Genomic DNA, 27,519 nt, shown 5'->3' with positions numbered 1-27,519 from the left:
CATTGCATAGCATAATAGTCTGGTCCTTGAATGTTTGAAATAACATTCCCGTAAAACTGTTTGGGTCTAGAGTCTTTTGAGAATAAAATCATTTGGTAACCTAAAATTTTTTTCTTATGGTTTGAGGAACTTTGCAGTTTTTTACCACTGAGTCAATTTGAATTATGTTGATTTTTTCCAGAAAGTCACCCATTTCATTGAGATTTTCAACTTTACTGTTTTCACGCTGTGGTTATTTAAACTCTTTGATAAATGCCCTCTGTGTGCTTCATTGTACCACCTTTATTTATTTGTTTGTTTGTTTTTGTAGTTTGTATTTTCTCCCACTTGCTCGGGTATGTCATTGGTTTCATCCTGTATTTTTACTTTTTCCCCCCAAATCCGTTTCTGGGATTAGTTACTAATTCTACTGTTTAAATTTTAATTTGTATCTTTTTATTTGTTTTTATTTTTAAATTATTCTCTATCGTGCTTTCTTGGGCTGATTTTTGCTTTCTCCTTATAATTTCTAAAATGAACTATTATCGTTTTCTTTTTAAATAATAAATGCACTTAAAGATGTTAACTTTCACTTTAATTCACTTTGACTCTTAAAGTTTGACAGTCCTGCTATTTCAAAATCGTCTGTAGTTATTTTTATGGGTTATTTCTTTCAGTAGATAAGAAGTCACTTAACTGTCAAATATAGTTGAGCCCCTGCTATAAGCCAGGCACTGTTCTAGGTTCTGGAGATACATTTGTGACCAAAACAGTCAAAAATCCTTGTCTTTCCAGACCCTGCATTTCAGTAATAATGTAGCTTCTACTACTACTGACAGTCAGCAGTACTTGGTTTTCAGTCAGGTATTATGTGCCAAGCACTATACTAAGAGCATGCTGTGTTACCTCATTTCATCCACTCATAACCTAAAATCTCCATTTTACAGATGAAGGACCCAAGTCATAGAGTTTCCGTAGCTTGTCCACTGTCACATTGCCAGTACATGGCAGAGCCACATGGCTTCTTAATAACTATGCCAACAAGGACACTATGGTTTGTGTGTTCCCTGGACCTAAGATTTTGTTTATTAGCACATTTAAACTTGTGTTATTATTTTGTAATTTTATCTAGTCAGTAGAGATTGTGCAATTTCTGCTTTTAACATTTTATGGAGATTATTTTCACTGTGTGATACACATTCAGTTCTTTGAACATTCTTTCGGACAAGTACAAATAGTCTTAGGCAATGTTCATTCATTCAGCTGTCTTAATGGTGTTAGTCAAAATCTTTTTGTCACCCCTATTTCTTTGTCTACTTATTCTAAAACTGGTACTGGTATATTAAATCTCATATGATTATGTTTCTAGCTATATTCTTTATAATTTTAACAGGTTTTGCTTTCTATATTTTGGTGCTTGGTTATTTGGTAGAGAAAAGTGTTGCTTTTACAATCCTTTAAGGATTGTACTTTTATCGGTACAACTTTGTTGTTTAATTTGTTTAATATTAAGGTTAATATCACTAATATCACACCCACCTGTTTATTTTTTAACAATTTCTATAATTTTGTTTTCAGTGACTCCCTGACATTTATAGCTATGTTTATTACCATCTGAGAGAGTTTGCCTATAGTGGGTAGATTTGAGACATTTATTTTGAATGGGAATTTTCGTGTGCTTTTTCAAGTTTTCTCTGTATGTGTGTGTGGATGTGTGTCTGTATGTGTGTTGCCATATTTTCTTTATTTTTACCATGGCCAATTTGAAAGTTAATAGAGTGTTTTAAATATTGGTATACTTGCCTATACATTTATTAAATACACAATTAAATGCATAATTTCTAATTACTGAAAAAGAGATATCAAAAAATCCCCTACCTGCACGTTATTTTGCAGGACAAATAATTTATTATTTAAGCAATTCTTTCTCTCCTTTTTCTATTCTTCCTTACGTTTGCCAATTTAATTTGGGCTTATGGACTCAATTATTATACATGTATTAATTTTACCATGTAAGTCACCTCGCTTATGGTTTAATATGTTTACTTTTTTAAAAAATCAGTTTTATTTATTTTTGGCTGCATTGGGTCTTCATTGCTACACGCGGACTTTCTCTAATTGCAGTGAGCGGGGGTTACTCTTCGTTGCGGTGTGCGGGCTTCTCATTGCGGTGGCTTCTCTTGTTGCGGAGCATGGGCTCTAGGCGCGTGGGCTTCAGTAGTTGTGGCTCGCGGGCTCAGTAGTTTGGCCCGCAGGCTCTTGAGCGCAGGCTCAGTAGTTGTGGTGCACAGGCTTAGTTGCTCCACGGCATGTGCGATCTTCCTGGAGCAGGGCTCGAACCTGTGACCCATGAGTTGGCAGGCGGATTCTTAACCAGTGTGCCACCAGGGAAGTCCTTATATGTTTACGTTTATAACAGTCTTTTCAACAATCTTTATACTTTGCCCTGAGTGTTCATTTGACTTCTGCTCTTCATCCTTTCATGTAATGGCTTCTTTCTTGAGATCTTTTTTTTTTTTTCCATCTTTTTGTCAAGAGGGAAAACTTTTTAAAAAATTTCCTTCCTACATTAGTAACAATTTAGATGAGTCAAGTTTTGGGGGGGGGGAATTTTATTTTCTCTTATACCCCTATAATTCAACATTTTCCACTAATGGGTGGCCAGTGAAAAGCTGGATTAAACATTCAATCATTTCTTGCCACTGGATTATCCAGTCCTTTAATATGTGAGCAGGGCCTCCAGTCCTATTTCTGACCAGCATGTAGCAAAGTTATGTTAACCTGTGTTTTCCTCTATGGAAGGATACTGCTATATCTTGTTTCTGTTTGTTTCTTGAATTTTTTTTTAATGATGCCAAGTATATCTAGGTGTTTCTACACTAATTTCAGGTCTGGTTTATGCTTAGGCCATTTCATTTGCGATGATTTGGTTTACCTCTACTTTCTTCTATTTTTGTCTTTGGGGATGTATATGTGTTCGTGCTCCACACCTTGATTTGATTTGATGTGGTTTCTCTGTTCCCCGTCCAGTTCCCTGCTGCGTCCATAGTGGATGCCAGAGGATGCTTAAACAGCTTCCTTCCCGCCAGCTTCCCACCTACTTGTTTCTTTACTTGGGTGCTTCTCGTGTGCAGGCATCCTGGCTTCTTTTATCCTATTTGGGAACAGCAAGCCGCTATTTCTAGTTTTCTTTCCTGATTGTTTTTCAATTCATTCTTTATAAACTCTCTTCTCACTCTGAGTCTTCACAGTCCTTCACTTTTTGCTGGTAAGAGAAAAATGTTCGTGGCCCTCCTGTGATGGTGGACGTTGTTGGCATCTACCTGAATGTGAGGTGTGCTGTTCGGCCCCTAAGGTGGTGGCAGATTTCCCATCTCCGCCCATGCCTTTGTTTTAGGCTTTTTTTAAATTACTTTGTGTTTTCTGGGGTTTTTTAAATATTATTTGTAGAGTTTCAAATTGAAATACATTCATGTAGTTAAAAAGCCACAAGTTGTAACAGGTATACATCAAAAAGTCTCCATCTTTTTTTTTTTTAGCAATTGATACGATAATTACACATCATTTTTATTTATCCATTAAAACTGGGATCCCCTAGAGTGCCCTGGTAGGAAATAATGTGGTTAGACTAGTATTTTTTGTTTGTTTGTATGTTTGTTTGTTTTGGCTGAGCCTGGGGGCTTGCGGGATCTTAGTTCCTCCACCAGGGATGGAACTCAGTGGCCCCTGCAGTGGAAGCGTGGAGTCCTAACCACTGGACCACCAAGGAAGTCCCAGTCTCCATCTTTGGACCACCAAGGAAGTCCCAGTCTCCATCTTTTCTTGGTCTCCCAATTCTCAGCTCCCTCTACAAGTAATAACTGTTCTTAATTTTTGTATCTGTCTGGAATTTCTTTATGGGTACATTAGCAAACACACATATAAATTCTTACTCTCCGTCCATGCTGTCCATCTCTCAACGCTATAAACAGAGGGTGTGCTTGGATCAGGCGGTCCCCTCTGTGAACAGGTGGACTGCCCCTTCTGTCCGTCCAGGTGAGAGACCACTGTTGGGTCTTCTCTTGTGGGTACAACGTGTCAGTTGTGGACCCCCATGCATAGCTCTCGGGTCCACGGCAGCTCAGCAAGGAGGCATAGACCATGATGCTTTCAGCGTGTGGTTGACTCCCTCCTACTTCTGGTTCTGTAGAGCAACGTGACTCAGTGTATCCAGTGATGGCATAGACAGTCTAGTGATGGGTAATTGCCTAATTCTGTGGTCCATACAGCCTCAGGAACCCGGGGCCAATGGAATGCAGTAAAATCAATGAAAACCTTTTTCTGCCTTTTTAGGTATTTGTGAGGTCTGGTTCAGAAGATGTATCCAGAGAACCACATTACTTAAGTCAAGACTCTGCTGCTTTAGTAACAGGTCTATGGCGTGAGTCTTCAGTGCTACTGTTGTTCGGTATACAGTGATGGAAGCGGGCATTCTCGGTCATTTTTGTGTGTCTCCCATGTTAATCGAGTTGGTTTCCTTTTTTCTTATGCCATCTGAAGTTAGACCTTTTTTTTTTGGCCGTACCACGTGGCATGTGGGATCTTAGTTCCCCGACCACGGATCAAACCCTCGCCCCTGCATTGGAAGCACGGAGTCTTAACCACTGGACCGCCAGGGAGGTCCCTGAAGTTAGACTTTTATTGATAGTAACTTCCTATCATGCAATTAGGTCCAATGGAAAGTGAAGAAAATGGTATGGTACCCTCTTCACAACAAGAAACTCCACTCATCTGAATCATCTAATTTATAAACTAAATCAACTTGCAACTTTTTAGGTCACTTGACACTAAATATAGAAAACTGTGGATACACTTCAAAGAGAGTTCAATCGTTGTGCCCATGATACTCCGTAGAAGCTGAAAACCGATGTGGGAGGAAATGCAGGAAAGGGAAGGGCCACTGAAGGAGATTTGGAGTGAAAAAGAATACTTTCAGGCAGAAGAGAAAGAAACAAAACAAAGTTGTTAGGCCCTATTCACCTCAAAGCTGTACCTAACAAAAAGGCGATTTGACTGTTGATGTCCGAAGTTGAAGGATAATTTGGTGAGTAATGTAGAAGGTGAGAATATCCATGGCCTGAGCATTAAGTTAGCTCTGTCGGTGTAATTTCTATGGAGCCAATATTATGTTAACACCATTTAGAACCTCTGCCAATAAAATGAAGTGCTCTATTGAAATGCTGTAATTCATTATGTTACTTCCTTGCTAAAAGTCATGCATTTTGTATTTCATAGTCTGGTGAGAGGTGTTAAAGGTGAGAAATGGAATTTATTTTTGAGGCACTAAAGAAGGGAAAGGTTATGTAACGGATGGTTGTGGAATAGGCCCATTCATGTTTCATTACCAGTTTGTTTGACATAACCCACATCCTGCTGGGGTGAGAAGCAGTTGTTGCATCCACTCTTGGGCATCCTTTGAATGGTTTTTACAGTAAGCTTTCTGGGCACTTCAGATAAGATGAAGTAAAGGAGCTGGTTTTTAAAATATGTACAAAGAAAATACAGTGTTCTCTGTCACATGCTTGGAATTTGAGCCCGTGGTGAGACTCCCTTAGAAGAGGTGCCATATATTGATTACTTCTGCCGTCTCAGTTTACTTATAAAATAAATGAAGTCAGCCCTTCACCCAAGTCCCTAATGACCACTTGCATCATTTACCTCCTCTTTCTAAGCATTACCCTGAGATGACCTGGTGGACCAGCTTAATGACAACATCTGAACCAAAAAGAATGCCTCATCCTTGACTCTTGCCAAAAAAAGGGAAGAAAAAAAAAAAAGTGTCTTTGGGCAGCAGGCACCTAGGAGCTGTCTTGTGCCCTACAGCCTAGGTTTCCGTCCAAAGCACAGCAAGAAAAACATGGATATGAGAGTTAGATTGAGAAAATCTTTTTAGTGCATCTAGCCGACTCCAGCTACAATGAAATATGAGGAAACTGAGATTATGGGGTCGTATATTGGATTCATGTCGTTCAGAGCTGAGCACCGTTTCCTGTGCACCTGCCGTGCGGAAGTCACAGTAAAGGCCAGTGGGGCACCAAGATGAATGAGATCCAGTCCTTCGACTCAGGAAGCAGCCTGGAAGGGGGGAAAACCACGCTCGTGCAAAATAAACCCATCCCCAATGTAAAGCAGAAGGTTCCATTAGAGAAATCTCAGAGTTAGGGCACACTTAACCCTAACGTCCAGCTGGGACGCCAGCTCATCCTTTTCCACCTCTTTCTTTCTCGTTGAATTTCCATTGTGCTGTACGCTTTCTTTTTTGCTCATCTAATCCTAGGACTGCTGAGAGCAGCAGTGGCTCTGATACTTCGTGATCTAGAATGATCGTGGGCTCTGCCAGGGAACGTCAATAACATTCACTTTAATAAAATGTGAACATTGCCAACCCCTCGGTCACAGGCAGCCTGGCGTAAAAAAGTTGACCTGCAAAGTTGGCAGTCCAGCCATCACATAGCCGCTTTTAAGGATGCTGTAAAATCCTTTCCATAAATAACGTTGAAGAGGCGGGGCGGGAGCCGAACTTCTCCAAATGTCCCCTTTCTTTGTCAACCTCCCAACCAGTAAGGCAAGGATGCAGTTCTTTCCTGGGAGATGGCAGTTGAGGTTTAGATTACGTCGTGTATGGAAACATCAGAGGGGGAAAAAGCCCAAACCTAAACCCCCGTTTAAAAAAAAAAAAAAAAAAACTTTTTATATAGCCATAAAAGGGAAATGGGAACCGCTCACAGCACTCACACCTGAGATGCCGCATCCCTCCCAGCAGCTTTGCAATATGAATAAAAATCCCAGTCTTCTGCCCATCATTTCATGGCCCGTGGACTTGCACAGGAAATCAGGGAAGACTTGTAAAACACTGCATGCACGGAGCTCAAAGTTTTGCTTGACCACACTTACCGCATACAGATGCATCGACTCAAATCGGAACAAGATGTGATCTTACTGAGAAAGAATCCTTATAATATCACGTTACCTCTCCCTGAAAATTCCCCTAAGCATGTACGAAATGCAGAAGACCTAAAGGAGGGTATCGAAGAAAGCCTTTAAGGCTGAGAGGCAAACTGCCTTTGCCTTCCTTGTATCATATTATATATACATATTACAATTATGTCAGCGATTAAAAGCATTGTCATGCCATTTTATGAACTGTTTTTATGTTTAGGATTAAATAACTCTCCCCACACCCCTATGGATTCCTTTTATGTCCTCAGGGCAAATCCTTTCTCTCGGGTCAGGAATGTAATAAGGTAGGTTTTCCTCTCTCTGGGATATTGTGTCTGTCTCACTGTGTTTAAATTGATGCAGAAAGCTCTTCAGAGCAAAATACAGTATTTTCTTTGTATATGAGCCAGCAGTTGACTAACCCACGGGGAATTCTCTGTGTTGAGCATTTTAAAGGTACAGGTTGGGAATGTTTGAACGGCTGACGTTCAGTGAAAACCACTGGGGAAGTGTATCGGCCGTGACTACAGGAAGAGATGCTTTCTCAGGCAGTCATGAGGGGAAAACCATCATTATTCTAAACCAATAATTTTTAGGTGATAAATTAACTTAGGAAAATTACCCAGCTCGTTTTAATAATAATGGTTCAAGACAGAAATAAAGAAGATTTGCAGTTTGTGTAAATGTGTGTACATGTAATTTAAAGGCATTTAACTTCTGAAAATGAATTTCCTAAAAATAGCCATCCTTCCTCCATCAGATGTATGAAGTGTTAACACATCCCTTCTGGGAGTTGAACCACAGACCCTGGGATCCAAAAACAGCAAACTTAGCATTTGAAGTAAAGGGAAATTTCTTTTTGATTTGATAGCTCCTTCCAGACCACCAGTTGCTAGAGGTCAAGGCCATTTCCAACCAAAGATAACTTATTTAACTCTTGTAATGCTAGTTATTGGTTTTGATAGTACCCTGGGTTGTAGGATCTTGGAATACACACAAAGTATAAACAGGATACACTGTGTGTGTGTGTGTGTGTGTGTGTGTGTCTGTCTGTCTGTCTGTCTGTCTGTCTGCAGGAACGCATGTGTTTTCTTCTTTCCCTTCCTTCTTTAAGGATACAGGTCACTCTCTCCTGTCAGTGTACTTTCTGTAGCATTTCATTAAAAAAAAAACAACTCTGGGAAATCCCCCCTCTGGTGAGCTTTTGGCCCTTTATTTCTGACACATGATCCAACTCTTTTTTGGCTGTGAATTCACCACCTTTTTTCTAAGTTCCGTCCCTGTGTAGGTGGAAAGTTTAGCCCTGCATTCTGTTCTTACTACCTATGCCAGGAATTCATGGCACACTCTTTGGTAAGTTACCGAACCTCTCCCAGTGTCAAGAAAAGCCTCCTGAGGGAGATAAAGAATGGGGAGGAGTGAGCTAACAGAGAGAGGTGGGACAAGCAGGCGAGGCACGAGCATTTGTGTGAACAAAAGTACTGCGTATATAGCCTACAGGCCATGTGCCCAGAAACAGCCAAGATGGAGGACAAAGCAAGAATGGCCGTGATGCTTGTGCCACCTCCCATGGCCCTGTGCCATGGACTTGATGCCGAAAACTCGGCCCCTGTGCACCTGTGCCGAATCAAATCTTGGAGACAGAGTTCTGGGTGAGGTAGAAAAGAATAGCATATTGCTTTGCCAGGCAAAGGGGGACGCCATGGGCTCATGCCCTCAAAAACTGTGTGTCCCCAAACTGAGGGGACTTGATGAGAAGTTTTATAGCAGTGGTTCGAGGGTTGGGTTGCTGGTAAGGATCAGGGTGTGTGCAGGGCCTGCATTCCTTTAATCTGGCCTCAGGTGGTTTCCTGATGAGTTTCTGTGGTTCTCGAGGGTTATCAAACTGTGACCTTCTCTCTGGAATGAAGAATGCTTCATCAAATAGTTAACATCTTCCATTTGTTGGGGATTTTAGTCCTGCAGAAGAGCTCAAAGATACTGTTATGTGTAGCCCTTGAGGGGGAACCAGGACCCTGCCCCAAGGCTGCACTATTGTTTCTTGACTCTCCTCCCTTGTGTCTACATTCCCTCCCTTCCCTGATGAGCAACTGTTCGAACCTGCTGTTTGGAATTCAGGGAGGGTCATGGAGGCTGAAGCCTATTCCCTGCAAACAAGAAATGGGGGGCACAGAAAGATTTCTGTGCCCGGGAGCCCGACAGGGTCCTGCTCTGTTTCAGTACTTGTGGTTGAGTTACCTGAAAAGTGAAATGCACAGAAGTCATTCTGCAGACCATCTAGAAAATATAACAAACATATAGTACACTGTTACTTTAAATAACCAGGTGACAAAACTTGGACCAAACACTGAGTCTCCATTAGCTTCAGTCTCTGGTTTTGGGGCAAGTGCATTCACTATTGTTCCCCTATAGAGTGTTAACATTCATAAAGTTTTAACCAGTTTCTGTGCTGTTATAATCACACTGTATTAATATTCTGTTCACATATGCAATGTGGAGACAATTAGGCTAGCCACCTATATGTCAGAGGCATGCATTCGCTTGAAGGGGTCAAATGAAACTTTTTAAAAGTTGCATGATTACTCAGTATACACTGGCCACATTTTCCTAGGAAAACGTGCTTATGAAAATATGCTTTATAGAATCAAGCCCTCAAATTAAAAACATATTTTTAGGAATAATTTAGCACTTCTTGAGAAATGAAATTCTTACTTTGGTGGGGAGGTGAAAGGCAAAGCAAAAAAAAAAAAAAAAAAGCATAAATGGCTGAAATTCAAGGAAAGTCATCCTCCCCCAGGAGTGATTTCACCATCTGAAAAATAGTGTGAGGAGGGCTGGCTTCCCAGTTCTCTTTTGGAGAGGCCACAAATCACTTCGCACACACATACCCTTAATTTTTTTAATGTTTTTATAAGTTGCCAGGTTGAAACCTGCATCTCAGTGTAATGCCTTCCTTGTTTATTTGTCCAGCTGAAACTCTATAGGAGCAACCTTACTTCCTTGTTTCTGTCTCTTCAAGCACTTTAGTCATGGAAGGGGGCAAAATTTCCATTTCATCAATGAGATTTCCACAAGCAGATTAAAGAGGAAATATGCCCTTCAGTCTTCTGTTACTTTACAGCATTACATTAGGAAGAAATCTCAGTATAAACTATCCACAAATACAATAGCCAGGGGGCCAAATTCCAGTGAGATAGAGTGTAGCTTAATCACAAGGTAACTTGGCCTTTTTCTCTCTCCTTCATGGGAAGCTTTATTGAATTATTTCAAAAGAAACCTATGGGAAAACATAAGATTATTTGCTTTTTACAAACAGTGGAACATAACATTGAAAGTTAGGATTACCACTTAAATGTTAGAGCCTTTACCCCAGAGTTATGTCAACATTGTCATGGTGGGCAAAAATAAAGCTAAGAATTCCTTTTCTTTAATAATGAACAGGAACCAACTAAGATAACTTTGAATTATGTCATTACTAGTTCAAAATCTCAATTTACAATTGAAATATAAAAGGGGGCTTTGCTTGGTGGACCCTAAAGGCATATGAGATGCTGAGATTTATCCGATTGTTGGGAGTAGAGGAATCACAGGAAATTGCTTCTGTTTCCTGTGGCTTCTGGTTCTTAAAGCGCAAACCTAAGAGGTTGGGAGTATATTGACGCCTGGGACCGCATCAGTTCTAAACGTGGTATTTCCAATAATGCATTCCTCCAGCAACTATTAATTGAGCATTTACTATATGCTGGGCATGGTTCCAGGCACTTGGGAAACGTCATTGAACAAAATCAATAAAAATCTCTGCCTGTGTGGAATTGACATTCTTGTGGGAAGGCAGACAATAAATCATACACAATCTCTGTATGTAAATTATAGTATGTTAGGGGTGATAAGGGGGGGCGGATAGAGCAGCAGGAAAAGTGGGGTGGACATTTCAGGGGGGAGGAGGTTGTGTTATAAATGGGGTGGTCAGTCTCATGAGGGAAGCAGCATTCCAAGAAGGACTTGAAGGAAGTAAAATAATCTTGAATTAGTGGCCCCATCCTAGATGTAACCCAGGTGTCTCCAAGCTGCCTTTCTGGCCAGGTTGTCCAGCCTCTGAAGTGGCATTTTCCTTTAAGGCATTGGCTCTGCACTTCCGTCCACGTTCTGTCCGGTCCCCCCCACCCTGCATGGTCTAGGTTGTCTTGGATTCCCTCTCATTCCATCTCCTGTCTTGCTGGGCACTCGGTCCCCACTGATGCTCCATTTTCTGCACTCTGTGCACAGGACTGCAAGATGCCGGTGGTCTTTACTTCTTCAGCTCTGCATATCTCCTTGACGAATGCTGTTACACAGAACTGAATTTTATAGACAGCCTTGGGGAAAACAAAAAGGGTTCAAAACAGCAAATCACTTAAAAAAGGAGGACTGCCGACTTCTATCAACCATTCTTTAGCCCCTTCCAGCCTGGGAATGACAAATGAGCCAGTGGTTTCCCTTCTTAAGTTCACGCTCTCCACATGTTCCTAGACATTTTCTCTCTTTCCTGTCTGATCCGTCCAGACTTACTGGAACTGAGAAGCTGCCTCTGGAAGAAAACAGCTTTTACTGCTTTAACTCATCTGTCAACATCTGCCCAGGAGTCTTCCAAATCCACCCAACACGGTCGATGTGCCCCAGTCCCCGCCATTTTGTTCTACCTCCTTTGTTTTCTCCTTTATTTCCTTTTTTGTTTCCCTATCTCTTAAACACCGGTCTCCCATCTTTTCTAGCTGCTGTCCTTCTTCATCCTCTGTACAGTCTCTGTAGGTCAGGGATTTTCAAACTGGGCTTTGTGAAATCCTTAAAATTCTGGGTATTGGGGTCACCAAAGACAATATGGGGTAGGGAAGGGAGCTGCCCTCGTTCTTCAGCTACAACCTTTCTTTGTTTCTTAAATCTTTATGTTTAGACTTGTCTTCTCTATTGGAGATGTCCTGGAGGCACTTCCAATATGTCATGTCTCAAACAGGAACAGAATCTCTCTCAAATCTGTTTGACCTCCCATGCCAGTTATTGTCTCAGAGTCTTTCAAGCTAGAAACTTCTGTACCACCTATTATACCTCTCTCTAATTCACCCTGCACACAGTATTCCAAGGGTTTTTCAAATGGAGCCCCTTCCCGCCATCCTCATGGCCTCTGCCCTTAGTTCAAGGCCACAGATCTCTCTTGGATAATTAGAGCAGCTCCCTAAATGGGTTTGTTGTCCAGGTCCTCTATGACACCTACTAAAGTTACCTTTTCTAAACACAATCTGATCACTGCCCTGCTTAAACCTTCTTTTTGTTGCCTGGGATCTGGAGCTTTAAGCCATTCACCCCGCCTCATGGAGGGTAGCATGTGAATAAGTTAAGAGTTGATTGAAAAATGGTAAATTGCTCTACATGTTGAAAGCTTGCTAAAGCTGAGAGATCTAGGGGTTTCCTTTCTATTTTGCTTTGGTAAGACAGGCCTGGAAAAGCTCTGGGCAACGGGCCTGCTAGTTTTCTATGATGTGGGGACTCATGCATTCTTCTGGGTGGCTTACTTAATTGCAAAGGTGTCCATGATGTGAAAGCTAATTTTTAAGCAGTATTCCTTTCTGCGTTCTGACAGCCAGTCTTGGACAAGATCCAGTGGACGTGTCTTATTCAGTCTTGGCTGTTCAGCGTCTAGCGCGGTAACTGTCATATCATAAATAAGCATTGAGTTAATAGTGAATGAATGAGTCAGCCCAGCAGGACTGTGGGCAGATTTCCAAATGGATAATTTTGCCTGGTTGCCTGCCTCCTTCGTTTCTTCCAATAGTTCTTGAGATTTGCCTGTGTTTGTGCCATCAACAGTCACCACTGCCTTCTTTGCACACACACGCACACTGAATCTTTTTCTGATTGCTGAGGAACTCTCCTGCCACTTTTCCCGCAGGAGGATTCTTCCTTTGCAAGGTGATGGGCAGAAGACCTTCAGGTAGGGTCATGGCCAGGGACGTGGTTTGGACTGGGCTGGACCCAGAATAACTTTTCTATCCCATATCTTCAGAGGATTTCATTAAAACAAAAGATACTCGACTCTTCTCCAAATACTAAAAATAGATTTGAAATCCAAATACGTTTTATTGCATTTGTTATTACTTTCACAAAGATTCTGGCCATTAAAATTCTGACATCGAAATGAACAAAACAGGATGCCGGTTCAGGGGCTGATTGCTGGAATGTTCAGAATCAGACTTGAGTGGAGGGAACACGGTTGCTTTTAGAAGGGTAGTGAAGAGTCAAAGTCAAATCGCATCTTTAATTCACCTTTATTTTTTCTGGAGTTCTGAATTTTCTCATAATCATACTGTATGTTTAGGCTCTTTACAAAGAGCAACGCCTGGATATTCAGGTTCCTGGTGATTGCTGCGATCATAAAAATTTTAAAGTTGGCAACTGTACCCAATAGTTTGTTATAACCTATAAGCGAAAAGAATCTGAGTAATAATAGATATATACATGCGTAACTGAATCACCTTGCTGTACACCTGAAACTGACACGACATTGTAAATCAACTATACTTCAGTAAAAAAATTTTTAAAAAGAAATTTGATCAGAAAATACATACATAAAAATTAAGAAGTAATTAAAGGCTAATACTTTGTAGGCCTCTAGATAATGGTACTCTTAATATTTTATATCACAAACAGGAAGAGTTTGTATCTACCTTTGCATTCAGGGAGACTTTTAAAAAAATGAGTCTTCCTTCTTCTTACAGCTAGTCACGGAGTGTGTGTGTGTGTGTGTGTGTGTGTGTGTGTGTGTGAAAACATTAAGCTTCTCACATTAAAAGTGCAAGATGTGCTGTTGTAATTATATGATCGTACCTGTCTAACCTACCTTTCACAGTTTTATAACAGAAGAATTATTGTGACAATAAGTTGCAGAGTGCAGCTACTATGCAGATACTAGTTGGAATTCTTGGTACACGGAGACACCACCCATTAACCCTCCTTTCTGTCTGTGGCAGAAATCCAAGCCCACAAGGTGGAAGGATTTTAATGCTCTAGGACACAGTTCGGCTTCTGAAATCTTTTGCTTGGCAATAAAGGCCGTTGCCATGGATGGTAGTGCTTTCCAGATACAGGGGACTCTTAGAAATGACTCCTACATGTGAGTGACTGATTTCATTTGGTCCTTGGGAGAGGTTGCATTTTACGGCCGCCTTCCCTGGATCCCTTGTCCCTGCCATTCTTCTCAGCCTAGGAGGTGGTTGAGGAACGGAAGGTGGGGCCTTTGCCAGAGATTCTGGCCTTTTCTGTTTTGGAGCTACACTTTTGGTCAGAAAGCTTGGCACTTACTCTTTGGTGGATTTGTTCATTGCAAAGAGATGAAATAGAAGATGCTTTTGGAGAGACTGGTTTTCCAAATTATTTCATTCCATGATTACACAGTTGAAATTGTCTTGCCTGTCTGGAATGAGTAGTATCCTTATTATTTCTAGAACGGGTACTACTCAATCCTTACCTGCTTCACTCTTTGGATTTTTTTTTGTTTTTTTTTAACCAGGTCCCCAATCAATTTGCTTAGGGAGAGTTTGTGTTTTTATTGCCTTTTGGGCCGAAACAAAAGTTGATATTTAGAAGAATAAGATAAATAATTAAATGTGCCCAGTAACTTGAGAAATGATGTAAACAGAGTCTTAGAAGCTTGGAGGATGTGATGAAACCACATTACATCTCTATTTAAAATCTCAATGGGATTCTCAGCTCTTCCAAGAAAAGAAATTCTGAGTCCTTCTTCAACAAAAGCCACCTTATTAAACTGTAAGAGAACCCTCTCAAAAGAGAATTACATCCATGTTTTAGGAAAATAACTTAGAATTCAGAGAGCGGAATTGTAAGAGAAAGAGCACGTCGGTTCTCACAAGGAATTGGAGCCCCTTAATCCATTTTCAAGAATGAGAATTTTCTTTTTACCTAAGTGGAATCAATAACATTAATCAATAATATATACATTTTTCTTTTTAAACATTCTTCTCAAAAACTGAAATCTCCTTAACATTAGATCATTTTAATCATTAATGAATATACTGGCTTAATATTAAGCCAGTATATTATTCTGTGTGCTTGAGTTTGAACCAGTAACACAGGCACTTCTTATGGGGGAGGGGGTATCAGCTTAGATAGATTATATCACAGATCATCCATTTATACCTAGTTATTTTCTAATTCAGTGTAACAACAAAAGTAAAAGCGTAGGGATTCTGAATTACCCGTGCTTGAATTTTCCACGAGCATTTAGTGAATCTTAGCGTATAGCATGCATTAGAAAAATACCAGGTTTTCCATCATGCGCTACTTTGCATTAAATTCCTTGAACGTACATATGAATTTACCTGTTAGCGTACGATGTTTTCATTTTGTTTTGTTTCCAACTCTGCACATAGTTTAATTTTCTCCATCCTTCTACTCATTTCTACCACTTGAAAGTTGGTTTCCAGTCTCTAAATTCAACACTGCGAAGCGCTTTGTCCAGACATTAACTTTTTTAAAGAACACTGCCTTTCTTACCCGTAAAATAAAATAATTTCATCACAAATTTATAGATAGAAACAAGATTTTAATAACTGTCAGGGGGACTCCTTGTTAACGAAGAAGCACATATATTTATTTCTTCTCAACCGAGAAACACATTTTAATTTTTATATCACCCTAATTTCTAATATTCACAGATCAGAAATAGGAAAAAATTCTACTTTTAGGAAGAGAGGGCAGTTCTGTACCCAAACTCTTGAGTCCTTTTGATGTTTTTCTGTATAATTTTATACTCAGATCAAAAAACTGAAAGATACTTGGGTATTTTTATTAGCCAATGTGAATTGAAACAGTCATTTTGTGAGGTCTTCATGAAGATCTCGCCCACAGCAAACAATTATAGCTTTTTAAATACTCTGCCGGGGACTTCCCTGGTGGCGCAGTGATTGAGAGTCCGCCTGCCGATGCAGGGGACACGGGTTCGTGCCCCGGTCCGGGAGGATCCCACATGCCGCGGAGAGGCTGGGCCCGTGAGCCATGGCCGCTGAGCCTACGCGTCTGGAGCCTGTGCTCCGCAATGGGAGAGGCCACAACAGTGAGAGGCCCGCGTACCGCAAAAAAAAAAAAAAAAAAAAAAATACTCTGCTGGGAAGAATGATGGGTGCCACTGAAACCACTTAAATTATTTTATTTATCTAAAATTAAAGTGCATATTGAGATAAAAGGCCTGTTTCAGCCCTGGTAGTCTCTGATTCCTGCTTTTTTCACTTTTGCCTAGTAAAGCCTTAAGGAATCCTATCACAGGTTCTCCCTAATAAAATCCATGTCATGACAGTTGTAAAACTTCTGCAAATGTTACGTGTGTCAAAGAATACACAAAACAGGGCTTCCCTGGTGGCGCAGTGGTTGGGAGTCTGCCTGCTAGTGCGGGGGACGCGGGTTCGAGCCCTGGTCTGGGGGGATCCCACATGCCGCGGAGCGGCTGGGCCCATGAGCCACAACTGCTGGGCCTGCGCGTCTGGAGCCTGTGCTCCGCGGCAGGAGGGGCCGCGATAGTGGGAGGCCCACGCGCCGCTATGGGGGATGGCCCCCGCTTGCCACGGCTGGAGAGGGCCCTTGCACAGAAACGAAGACCAAACACAGCAAAAATAAATTAATTGATTAATAAACTCCTACCCCCAACGTCTTCTAAAAATAAATGAATAATAATAAAAACACCTGGGTTCTAGTCCTAGCTCTGCCACCTACTCTCTCAACTTTAAAAAAAAAAAAAAAAGAAGGTGTATGCCACCTTTCAGATGGAAAGTTTTGAGGGATTCTTGGAGAGAGTTTTCTTTTAGGCAAAGCATTTCAACCCCTCCCTTGAATCAGTCTGAATGGACTTGATTCTAAATTGTTGTTCACTCTCTCTCCTTTGCAGAAAAATCTCTGGGCTACCAAGTCAAGAGCTAGTCATAGATTGATATTATAAAATCAGGAAACCAGCTGAAAATTGAGCTTCCTTAAAATTGTTTACTTGTTGCTACCCCATCCCACCCCAAACTAGAAACCTTTCTTAACATACTTCCTGAGCCAATCCTGAGGCGTTTCAAACGATCAAGTTCTGTTAAACGACATTTGTGTGCGGAGAGAGATCATATTTACCTGAACATTATTTTTCTAAAGACCGTAACTCTTTGCTTTTACATGTACCTTGTGCTGTGAAAATCTTGGCAACGTAACCTTGTAGCAACTCTTTTAAGTTGGTGAAAAAGTTCCGTGTTATTTGAGAAACACTAAATACTGACAGAAAGACTGGTGTGTAATGTATATGCCCAGGGGAGCCGTATGGAAATGATGGTGACGTTTGAGTCTGAAGCTTTACATTTCCTGCCTTCACTGTGTTTAGGTGTGTTTAACCGTAATATTTTCATTGCAACAGTGGAAGGAATTTACCTTCCTGACGTTAAGGAGCCTGGCTTATTTAGAGAATGAGTCGCAAGCAACAGCAAGGTGTTAGCTGATAAACCTTAGCCCAGCAGAGTGTGAACGGGGAGGTGCAAACCTTCCACACACACCTTTGAGCCATGCTGTAGCCTCTTCTCCGAGGAAGTCGCTTAGAATGGAGGATGCTCACCCATCCACGGGACAATGCTTTCTGGGTGGGAGTCGGTGGGGAATCAGACCAAAGGAGAGGGAGCTAGAAAAGGAAGCAGAAGTGTGCTTCCGAGGTTCACAAACTGCTTGAATAGCAGCTTTATTTGGGGAGCAGTGAACATTCGGGATAGATGGACAGCATGTGTGTGTTTCCTCTGAAGGGTTAGGAATAGACTGAGGACGAACTGTCAGCTCTGAACTCAGAGTGCAATAAGAAACAAGAAGAAAGGACCCTGATTAGCCCGGTGAAATCCACCGTGGGCTTCCATTTTGCTGCTGGTAAAAGAAAAGCTTCAGTTTCCCTCCTGCACCACTGCAGCCTCCGAGGTTGACGCCGACGGCCGGGCTTCCCAGAGAGAAGCCCTGAAAACAAAGATGTCCCTTCCACTTCCCCAATGGCCAGGCCAACTGGAGTGATTCCCCCCAGCCTTTCTCGCTGCCCCCAGAGCTCCATGGGGAGTGCAAGAGACAGGAATCCTGGGTCTTAGCTCATCTTGCTACAAACATGATCACGATGGCCAAATACCAGCTTGGTTGGTTGGCTATGGGCTCCTGAGATGTTTTATTTGTTTCATCAGCCATCAGTTTCCTGGGGCAAATGCTTACAATCCCATTTCATCGGAAAGCTCAGAGTCTGGATTCAGCCTTTCTGGGGGTGCCTGGTCCCGGCATCTTCGTCCTTTTTATTCAGACAGGGAGCGTCCGGACTGGCCCCGCGGAGAGGGTTGGCATCCACCGCCGTAATTTACACCATCTATCTCCTTCTGGCACTCAGGCCTCTGGCAAATTGCATGTCTTTGTGTTGCATTAGTTTGGAATTTAATCATGCATTATTTTCCTTCCAATTAAATTATTTATATATTTGATTAACCTTTTCACTGCCAGGAAGGCAAATTTTCAGTGAAACCACAGATAAACACAGGCCCATCAGAGTTGAGGCCGGCGTCCCAGGGGATCGACCTGTTTGTTGACTGTTAAGAATTCGCTGTGTACGACTCTTCTTAACTACCTAGGGTTTTGGTGAGCGAAGAAGGGGTGCTTTTTCCATCCAGTCCCAGGACCATGATGCGGAGGGGGACATCTGTCTATCTCCCTCTCCTCGTGTTATCCCAGGACCCTGACTTTTATTCCTTTTTACTGCCTTCTCTTTGCTCTGGCGCTGAAACATGCCTCCTTCTAATTTCACTTCCTCAGGCTTGAGAGCCAGCCTGACCGAGACTGTCAAGGGCTCTGTTAGCCCAGAAAGGAAACTTTGAAGTCATCTCGTTCAGGGAGAGCAAATGAATGGCCCACAGGCCAAATCTAGCTACTGCTTGTGTTTGTACAGCCCATGAGCTAAGAATGATTTTTATAGTTCTAAATAATTAGAAAAAAATGTAACGGATACCCCAGGATATGTGAAATTTTCAGCATCCATAAGCAAACAGCTTCACCGTGTGCTGTCCGTGCTGCTCTCCTGATACAGCAGCAGATGAGAGCTGCCCCAGCAGAAACGTTTGGGCCTGCAAAGGCCTAAAATATTTACTCTCTGGCTTTTTACAGAAAAAGTTTGTGGACATCTGATGGAGTTCATCACGCTCATTTTACAGACGAGAAAAATTAAGGCCCGAATAGGTGAATTGGCCAAAGGTACACAGCTTATCACAACTTGGTCTGGGGGGCATCTTCCAATGCACCCAACCCCCATCTCCGAGCTCATGTTTTATAAGATCTGCCCTAAGATGAGCCCTCCATGAGCACCCCGCTGCGGAGGCCAAAGCAGCTTTTTTAGCAGAGTAAATATTTAGGACATGTGGACGTGTAAAATCTATGATTTCTTAGAATTTTAAATTTCACCTGAAATCTAGCTTCAGGAAATGTTTTAAGCTCAAAGGTGCAAAATGACATATACACACTACCTACTGTATTTAAAATAGATAACCAGCAAGGACCTACTGTACAGCACAGGGAACTCTGCTCAACGTTCCGTAATAACCTAAATGGGAAAAGAATTTGAAAAAGAATAGACACGTGTATGTATATAACTGAATCACTTTGCTGTACACCCGAAACTCACACAGCCTTGTCAATCAGCTATACCCCAATATAAAGTAAATATTTTCATGAATAAATAAATAACCTAAATAAACAGAAAGCTTTCTGTGTTTCTTTGAAGTAATTGATTATGTCTGTGCTCAGTATTTGGACCCTAAAGACAAGGAAGGTAGACCTGTTCCCTGCTGGCTGAGGTCACAGAATCTCATTTAAAGAAAAATAACTTGTAATCTCAATCCAAGTTGGCCCTCAAGAGCGGTTTCAGAAAATTACAAAAGCATATTAGACAGGCCTTAGGTCTACTCTACGGGGCAGAAAGGGAAAATTCCCAAGGTGCTAACCTTTCTGAAAGTGACGTTGCCTCCACGGTCCCGAGAAGCTTGCCTGTCCCTCCCCACGTGGAGACAAGACGGGGTGCTGTGTTTACTGATGGGCACTGGATTCCCGCCACTGGGATTTTCAGATATTGTCCCAGAGGCCAAGGCCAGGTATTGATCTGAAACGGTTTGCACTTTGCAGTCACCGGCCTCACCAGCTGTTGTCAGCTCTCCCCTCCCAGCTTGGTGGCAGATACCTCAACACCCTGGTCGGCAGCTTCTACGACGTCTCAGCCACTTTTGGTTACTAAAGTCCCATCCGATTTAAACCTCTAACCTGCTATCCGCTCAGAGCCTCCCCTCCATATACCAGCCAGGCTCACAGCTCCAGGGGGCTGGCAGGCTGTTTCTTCTTCCCCTACCACGCCACCCATCCAGGAGGGGACCTCTTCCCTCTCCTCCTAGAGTCTGGCTCCCTCCAGCATGATGGGGAAGGCAAGAGACAGGGTCCATTGCTTCACTAGCTGCTGCTGGTGGTGCTTCCGTGTCGGTCATCCCCGTTCCCCTGAGTGACTCCAGGTCGCTTGGGGCAGGCATCCAAGTGCTGGCTTTCTGGTGGGGTGCACTTGAGTTCTGTGCAGGGGTCTATCCTACAGTCTCCCTGCTGGACACCTGACCCAGCACTCTGCATTTTAGGTGGGCCCAAGCTTGGCTACCTCACTGGTATCCACTGGACCCCTGGAAACTCGTGCCTTCGTACTACACCAAGCAGTGGCAGTGCTGGAAGCCTCCTGCGTCAGCCTGGCCCATCCTCACCTGCCCTGCGTGTTCCTCACCCTGTTCCTCAAAGGCACGAAACTCTGTCCTCCTCCAGGGGCTTCCGTCCATCTTTCTCCCCACCCACACCCTTACCTGCACACCTGCCAAGTCTCCACTCATCCTTCAGGTCCTACTTTAAATGCCACTTCATTGGAGAAGCCAACCCTGGTCTCTGGTGTTCCCCACGGATTTGGGACCTCCTGTTAATTGTTTTTCTAAAACTCTCTTATTTCCCTTCAAAACGCTGATCACAGCTATAATTGTACTATAGTCCTTTAAGCCATTATCCGTGCCCCTCCTGTAATTCCGTGTCTCTCCAGTAATTCTGTGTCCCTGCCCTGTAATTTCCTCAGGGCAGGACTCAGGTCTGTCTGATTCCCCAGCACAGGGCCTGGTGTGGAGTGTTACCCAGTACATATGTGTCCATATGTGGGCGATGAATGAAATGTTGGCAGTCGCTGAGTATTTGTTTTATTCTCCCCGGCAAGATGGGGTTCTCATTGAGCTATCATTCGAATCATTCAAGTCCTTCTGAATTCTTGATGGTATATTATTTTAAAGTAATATAACACCTACCTTAATATCTTACTGTACGGATACTGGATGAAATGCATTTGAAGTAAGCTAGGCAAAAGCATCAAGTATAATTTCTCTGGTCCAGGGAAAGTTCAGTTTCTCACATGAGCCGATCAGTCCAACAAACATTTACGGAGGACCCGCCAAGTACCAGGGCCACTGTCAGTTGCTGAGAATATGAAACCGAAAGGTGTGGATCGCGACTCAAGGAGCAGGTTCAGCCCAAATTCTCAGACCGTTTTCCAGTTTTAACTTTGCCTGCCTCCTTTTTCCCATCCTCCTTCCCGCCCCCCCTTCCTTCCTTCATTTTCTTTTCGTGCCTATTCATCCAGGAAGCTTGATGCCCAATAACTTGGAACAAAACTGAACCAAGAGCAGTTTGTATGGAGTGGCCTTGTGTGATCGTTCATTGCTTTCCCTGGACAGGAGAATCATAGAACCTCTCTGTATCATGTGGGCTTAAAGACTGGGCTCCAGCACCCATCTGGGACAATCCTGGGTGATGTGAACAGATGCAGACATGTTCTCGAAGCATAAATTTAAAGATGGCGTGTTATCCCCTGGCCGGCACATCTGTTCTCTTCATCCACGTCTGTGCCCCTGCACCACGTTTTAAAAAAATTTTTATTGGAGTATAGTTGCTTTACAATGTTGTGTTAGTTTCCGCTGTACAGCAAAGTGAGTCAGCTATACGTATACATAGATCCCCTCTTTTCTTGGATTTCCTTCCCATTTAGGTCACCACAGAGCACTGAGTAGAGTTCCCTGTGCTCTACAGTAGGTTCTCATCAGTTATCTATTTTATATATAGTAGTGTATGTGTGTCAGTCCCAATCTCCCAGTTCATCCCACCCTCCCTTTTCCCCCTTGGTATCCATGTTTGTTCTCTATGTCTGTGTCTCTAGGCTGTCGGACAGAGTGAAGTAAGTCAGAAAGAGAAAAATATTGTATAATATCACTTGTATGTGGAACCTAGAAAAATGATACAGATGAACTTATTCCCAGCATCACGTTTAAGAAACATTCATACTGAGGCAGTTGGCTTTCTATAAGAAACACACATCTGTCAGGGGTTGGGATGCTGTCGTGAACCTGAGTGATTCTGTGTGGTTTCCTCGTTGTGTTCAGAGCTCCTGAAAGGGTCCTAGTTGTCTGCCTGCGCCCTGGGCTGTGTCACCCACTCTCCCCTGTTTCTCGGGCTTTCTGAGAGCTGTTCTAGGAGAGGAGAGTACACAGCAATTGCTTTTCTCTGCCCGCATCCAGTTTTAAACTCCCCAAACAGCACAACAGACTTTTTTTTTTTCCTGCGGCAGCCAGCTGCCTAGTGGAATAACTGAGAAAGGTCGAGTGATGGTGGAATTTTACCATCAGCTCCCCAGAGACCACTCAGTTAGGAACCAGAGCCTACGCAGGAAAGTAATTAAACGTCATGTCACCGTTACGGGGCTCAGGGAACCCAGAGGAGGTTTCTCTCATTGCACACATTTTTTAGTGATGTGTTTCCACATATGTGGGAGAAAGGACTCACAAAGGCCTTGAATTAAGGCAAATAAAGTATAGAGTGACCAGAGAATGAAAACAACAGGATCAACCTAGGGCACAAACTTCCTCCGTCATCCGTGACTGGACACTAAAATCATAGACTCATCTTCCTGGAGTAGACTTGAATTTGGTCCAGATTAAGAACCACCTGTTCCTCTGGCGCTGCTGTAGATTTCACATGTCTCCTAGTTGTAGGACATTTGATGTATGAATCCAAGGAACTCTATTAAAAAACGATCCTAAAACTTTGAAGTGGAATTTGGGGAAATTCATCTTCATTTTAAAAACCAAATTAACAGAATTCTAGAGCCGGGAAGAACCTTAGAAACTAGGGAATCCATTCCTTTATTTTGTGTATGAGGACAGCAAAGACCCTCAGACACTAAGCGTTTTGTTGACCATCACCTGGCCTTCGGCATCAAGGACATTTATCTGTGATTCTTATCAAAGGGGTGAGCCCACTAATTGGAACTAAAGTGTCGTTTGAAAAAGTGCTTTGGTTTTTCTTGGTCCTTGTTACAGACTGTGTGTGTGTGTGTGTGTGTGTGTGTGTGCCCTTTCTGCAGTCTTGAGCCACAGCACTAACCCAAGGTGCTACCCAAGGCCTCGAGGGACTGAGAGCTGGAGGTCACCTCTGTGGTCAGTTCACCTTGACCCCGACTTGGCCGATGAAAGATAACGGAGGCCCAGAGAGGACGTGGGTGTCTCACCCCGTTTCTGCTCTTCTGATGCCCTAGAAGGACTTTTTCTGGGACACCAGGCTTCTTGCAAACCGGGTCACTCCTATAAGTTTGGAAGTATCCCTCCACAGTCAGTAAGAGCAAATTTACTTAAGAAACATCCTAAATATAGTAAAGGTTTGCAGTATAGTAAAGGTACCGTGGAGTCTTTAGGACTTAAAGTTGGGGGATTTGGGGCACTCCGTTCTTTTGCCTTCAGAAAAGAGTAGTACATTTCCATTTTATTTCTCTCTTTCTTTTTCCAAACTCCAGCATATAAATAACGACCATATCCATGGAGAAAAGAAGGAGTTCGTGTGCCGGTGGCTAGATTGCTCGAGAGAACAGAAACCCTTCAAAGCCCAGTACATGTTGGTAGTACACATGCGCAGGCACACGGGGGAGAAGCCTCACAAATGCACTGTGAGTACCGAAGGGGCGGGGGCCAGCTGTCCACTTAGGGGAGTCTTGCACCTGTGGGTCCTTCCTTGTACTCCAAGGGCCGTGCGAGGTGATGAGTGGTGGGAGAAGAGGGTTGCAGTGCTGTTTGTGATAAACTCCTGGGGTTTTGAGAGGGGTTTCCGAAACGGAGGGGAGGTGAGAAATGGAGAAAGGATGCTGACAGCTTTGGGGGATGCTGGAAGGAATTGATCTAGACCCGCCCCGTCCAACATGGTGGCCATGAGACACATGTGTATTTGAGATGTGACTAGAGCAACCACAGAACTGATTTTTAAATTTTAACTTAAATTTTTAAATTTAAATAGCCCCACGTGGCTAACAGCAACTGAGTCAGACAGCCCAGCTCTGCAGAGTGGCAGGCAGGCAGGTGGCAGTGGGGACGTGCCATCCGGCACTGCCAGTGAGCATCGGGCCACTGGGCCTGCCCTAGCACCAGTGCCTGTCACACCAGAGCCTTGGGGAGCACGGGGAGGGGCCAGTTTCGACTTGAAAAACTTAAGTTGACTTCTTAAAACTATAACCCTTATGGATTTAGAGTTTTTCCTCGCCCTAGTAGTCTGTCCCCATGGCCCAGTACAGACCTATGAGGGGTTGGGATTCCTGTGAGGCTAAGGCTTCTTTCACTAAGGTGCCCGCCAGGCAAGGCTCAGCCCTGGTACTTTACATCTTAAAGGCCCTTTACAAACAGGATCAAATTCCGTGCCTTTGTAGGCACACAAAGCCATATTAATGAACTTTGTGCTGAATCTGAAATCAGTGGGAATTCAAGGAGATCCCTGAGCAGATAATGAAACCCATTGTCCACATTGAGTGGCCTTTAAAAAAAAAAAAAAAAAAAGTCCAGGATTTTTACTTAGCCCTGAAAACGCTTTCTCTCGAACGGCCCTGAGCCCCATCTGAATCCCAGTAAAGGCAGAGTTTACTGGACTTTTGTTCATTGGTTTTGAAAAGCTGCCAACCCTCCAAACGTCCCCGTCTTTTTTTTTTTTAATTGATTAATTAATTTTTGGCTGCGTTGGCTTTTCGTTGCTGCGCGCAGGCTTTCTCTAGTTGTGGTGAGCAGGGGCTACTCTCCGGGGGCTACTCTTCGTTGCAGTGCGCAGGCTTCTCATTGCGGTGGCTTCTCTTGCTGTGGAGCACGGGCTCTAGGCGCGCAGGCTTCAGTAGTTGTGGCTCGCGGACTCTAGAGCGCAGGCTCAGTAGTTGTGGCGCACGGGCTTAGTTGCTCCACGGCATGTGGGATCTTCCCGGACCGGGGCTCGAACCCATGTCCCCTGCATCGGCAGGCGGACTCTTAACCACTGCGCCACCAGGGAAGTCCCCCAAACGTCCCTGTCTTTCATCCACGCGGAGCGAGTGGGATACATCAGCCGTCATCGTGTGGGATCATCCAGATTTACCTGTTTCCTCCTCAGTTTGAAGGTTGCACAAAGGCCTACTCGAGACTCGAAAACTTGAAAACACACTTGAGATCTCACACTGGAGAGAAACCATACGTCTGTGAGCACGAAGGTTGCAACAAGGCTTTCTCGAATGCCTCTGATCGCGCCAAGCACCAGAACAGGACACATTCCAATGAGGTAAGGCCCCTCCAGGAGACACGTGTTGGGTCCAGAGCTTGTGGTGGAAATAAAAAATCCTCTGGGGAATGTACTTGGAAACGCGAGACTGTTCCGTTGTATTTGCTTCTGGCCACTCCCAGCACGAGTGGGTTTGGGGCCCCAAAGGTAGGGCTGAAACCTGGGCCCGGATGGGAGAGACGTGCAGGGTGAAGGGGGGACGAGTTTCACGTTGTTCGGTACTGCCACCTACTGGTCAGACAGCAGGAGCATTTAACTTGGAATTCCATCCACTCGCTCTGCCTGGGAGAACAGAATGCGTTCAAAGGATGACCCTGTAAGCACCAAGGAGAGATTCAGAAGCAAGGTGTTGACAGCCAACAGCTTACTGCTAAGACAGCCACTTCTATTTGCTTTCTCCAGGTGGTGTCTTCAAAGGCACTTATATCAAAAAAGACTTTTGCAGAGTAACCCACCTTGGCTAAATAGGACTTCCAGACATTCTAAATTCCAAAGGATCTTGGAAGCTAGAAACCCAGAATGGTGTCTAGTCAGTTATTTAAGATAATATATTGAGTAAAGCTTCATGGTCGTAGTTGGTTCCTGTTGTGTTGTTGTTATTTTTAGGTGTTTATCCCCCCAAGTTTCAGAGAAGCATAAGAATGAACGAAAATGATTTCCAATTCATTTTGTTTACATTTTAATGCCCGTCTGCCTGCAGACCTCCAATTTCTCCTTGAAGATCTAGCTTAGATTCTTCCTCCTCTGTGAAGTCTTCTCTTGAATGTACCAGAGATTAACACAAAGGCTCCCCACGTTTGTGGTAGAAATAGGCTAGCTACCCAGAATTTGTTCCCATGAGATGTAGTTCTGCCCCACAAAGTAGGTCATCAGTTTGCTTGAAACTGTGTGAGAGGAGCATTTTGACCTTGGCATGACTCTCATCTGACCCCACAAGGTGCCAATCAGGCCCGTTCTTGATCTTCCAGATGGAGAGCTGGGAGAGGGAGTTTGGTAAAAGTGGACCATTCAGCTCACTGGCCATTGGCTTGAAGGCGGCAGAGGTGGTCCTCACCAAGTTTCCTTTCAGCCGAACTGACAGAGCAAAAACATCTCTAAGAGGATTAGCCACACTAAAAAAAAAGCACACTCACACATAAACTCACACACATGAGTTCACTTATACGGACGCTTTCTGAATGGTTCATAGTAGAATAAGGAAGCCTGAGTCCTTTAGGATCTCATTATTGATCCAGTGTTTGCAGATGTTTTAGAGGAGATGCCACATCTCCATCTCTTACGTCAAAAATGCTTTACAGTGTGCGAAAGTTGCGGTGTAATCCGCTGTACTTGTTTTGTACCAACTTCTAGGGGGTCTAGAATAGGCAGATCCATAGAGACAGAAAGTAGATTGGTAGTTGCCAGGGGCTGGGCGAGGGGGAATAGGGGTGACTGCCAATACGTGCAGGGTTTCTTCTTGGAATAATGAAGATATTTTGGAATTTGATACTGGGGACGATTGCACAAGATTTTGTGAACGTACGAAATGCCACTGAATTGGCAGCTTAAAAGGGTTATTTTTATGGGATGTGAACTAAATCTCAATTTAAAATGTTTTAGGGGATTTGATTAACTTAGAATTTAATTAATATGTTTACATTTCATGTATTTAAGTACAATCATGACTAGAAACTTAGAGGGCATTCATTCCTGTAGATTCTCTCCTGTTACTGTGGATCAGTTTGGGCACTGGGTATGTTAGGACTTTAGCAGTGCATACATATAAACATAGTTACAGAGCTTTTTATTTTTTATGGACTTCAAATGTGTGCCCATGTCTCTTTGCTTTAATTAAGTGCATTATATTTAAACATGAATTCTTCTGTGCAG

General features: G+C 43.2%; 1 protein-coding gene across 1 annotated transcript in view; it reads left to right on the top strand.

Moving 5' to 3' along the window:
- Positions 1 to 27,519, top strand: part of GLI3 (GLI family zinc finger 3) — a 267,060-nt gene that overhangs the window by 226,800 nt on the left and 12,741 nt on the right. Inside the window, exons 10-11 of the mRNA XM_024732944.1 lie at positions 23,882 to 24,031; positions 25,486 to 25,650. Coding sequence (XP_024588712.1) covers positions 23,882 to 24,031; positions 25,486 to 25,650 — 315 coding nt within the window. The remainder of the gene's footprint in view (positions 1 to 23,881; positions 24,032 to 25,485; positions 25,651 to 27,519) is intronic.

Source organism: Neophocaena asiaeorientalis, unplaced genomic scaffold (assembly GCF_003031525.2).
Source record: "Neophocaena asiaeorientalis asiaeorientalis breed wild unplaced genomic scaffold, Neophocaena_asiaeorientalis_V1.1 scaffold56, whole genome shotgun sequence".
Classification (NCBI taxonomy): Eukaryota; Metazoa; Chordata; class Mammalia; order Artiodactyla; family Phocoenidae; genus Neophocaena; species Neophocaena asiaeorientalis.
This window is presented reverse-complemented; position numbering and strand designations above follow the sequence as displayed.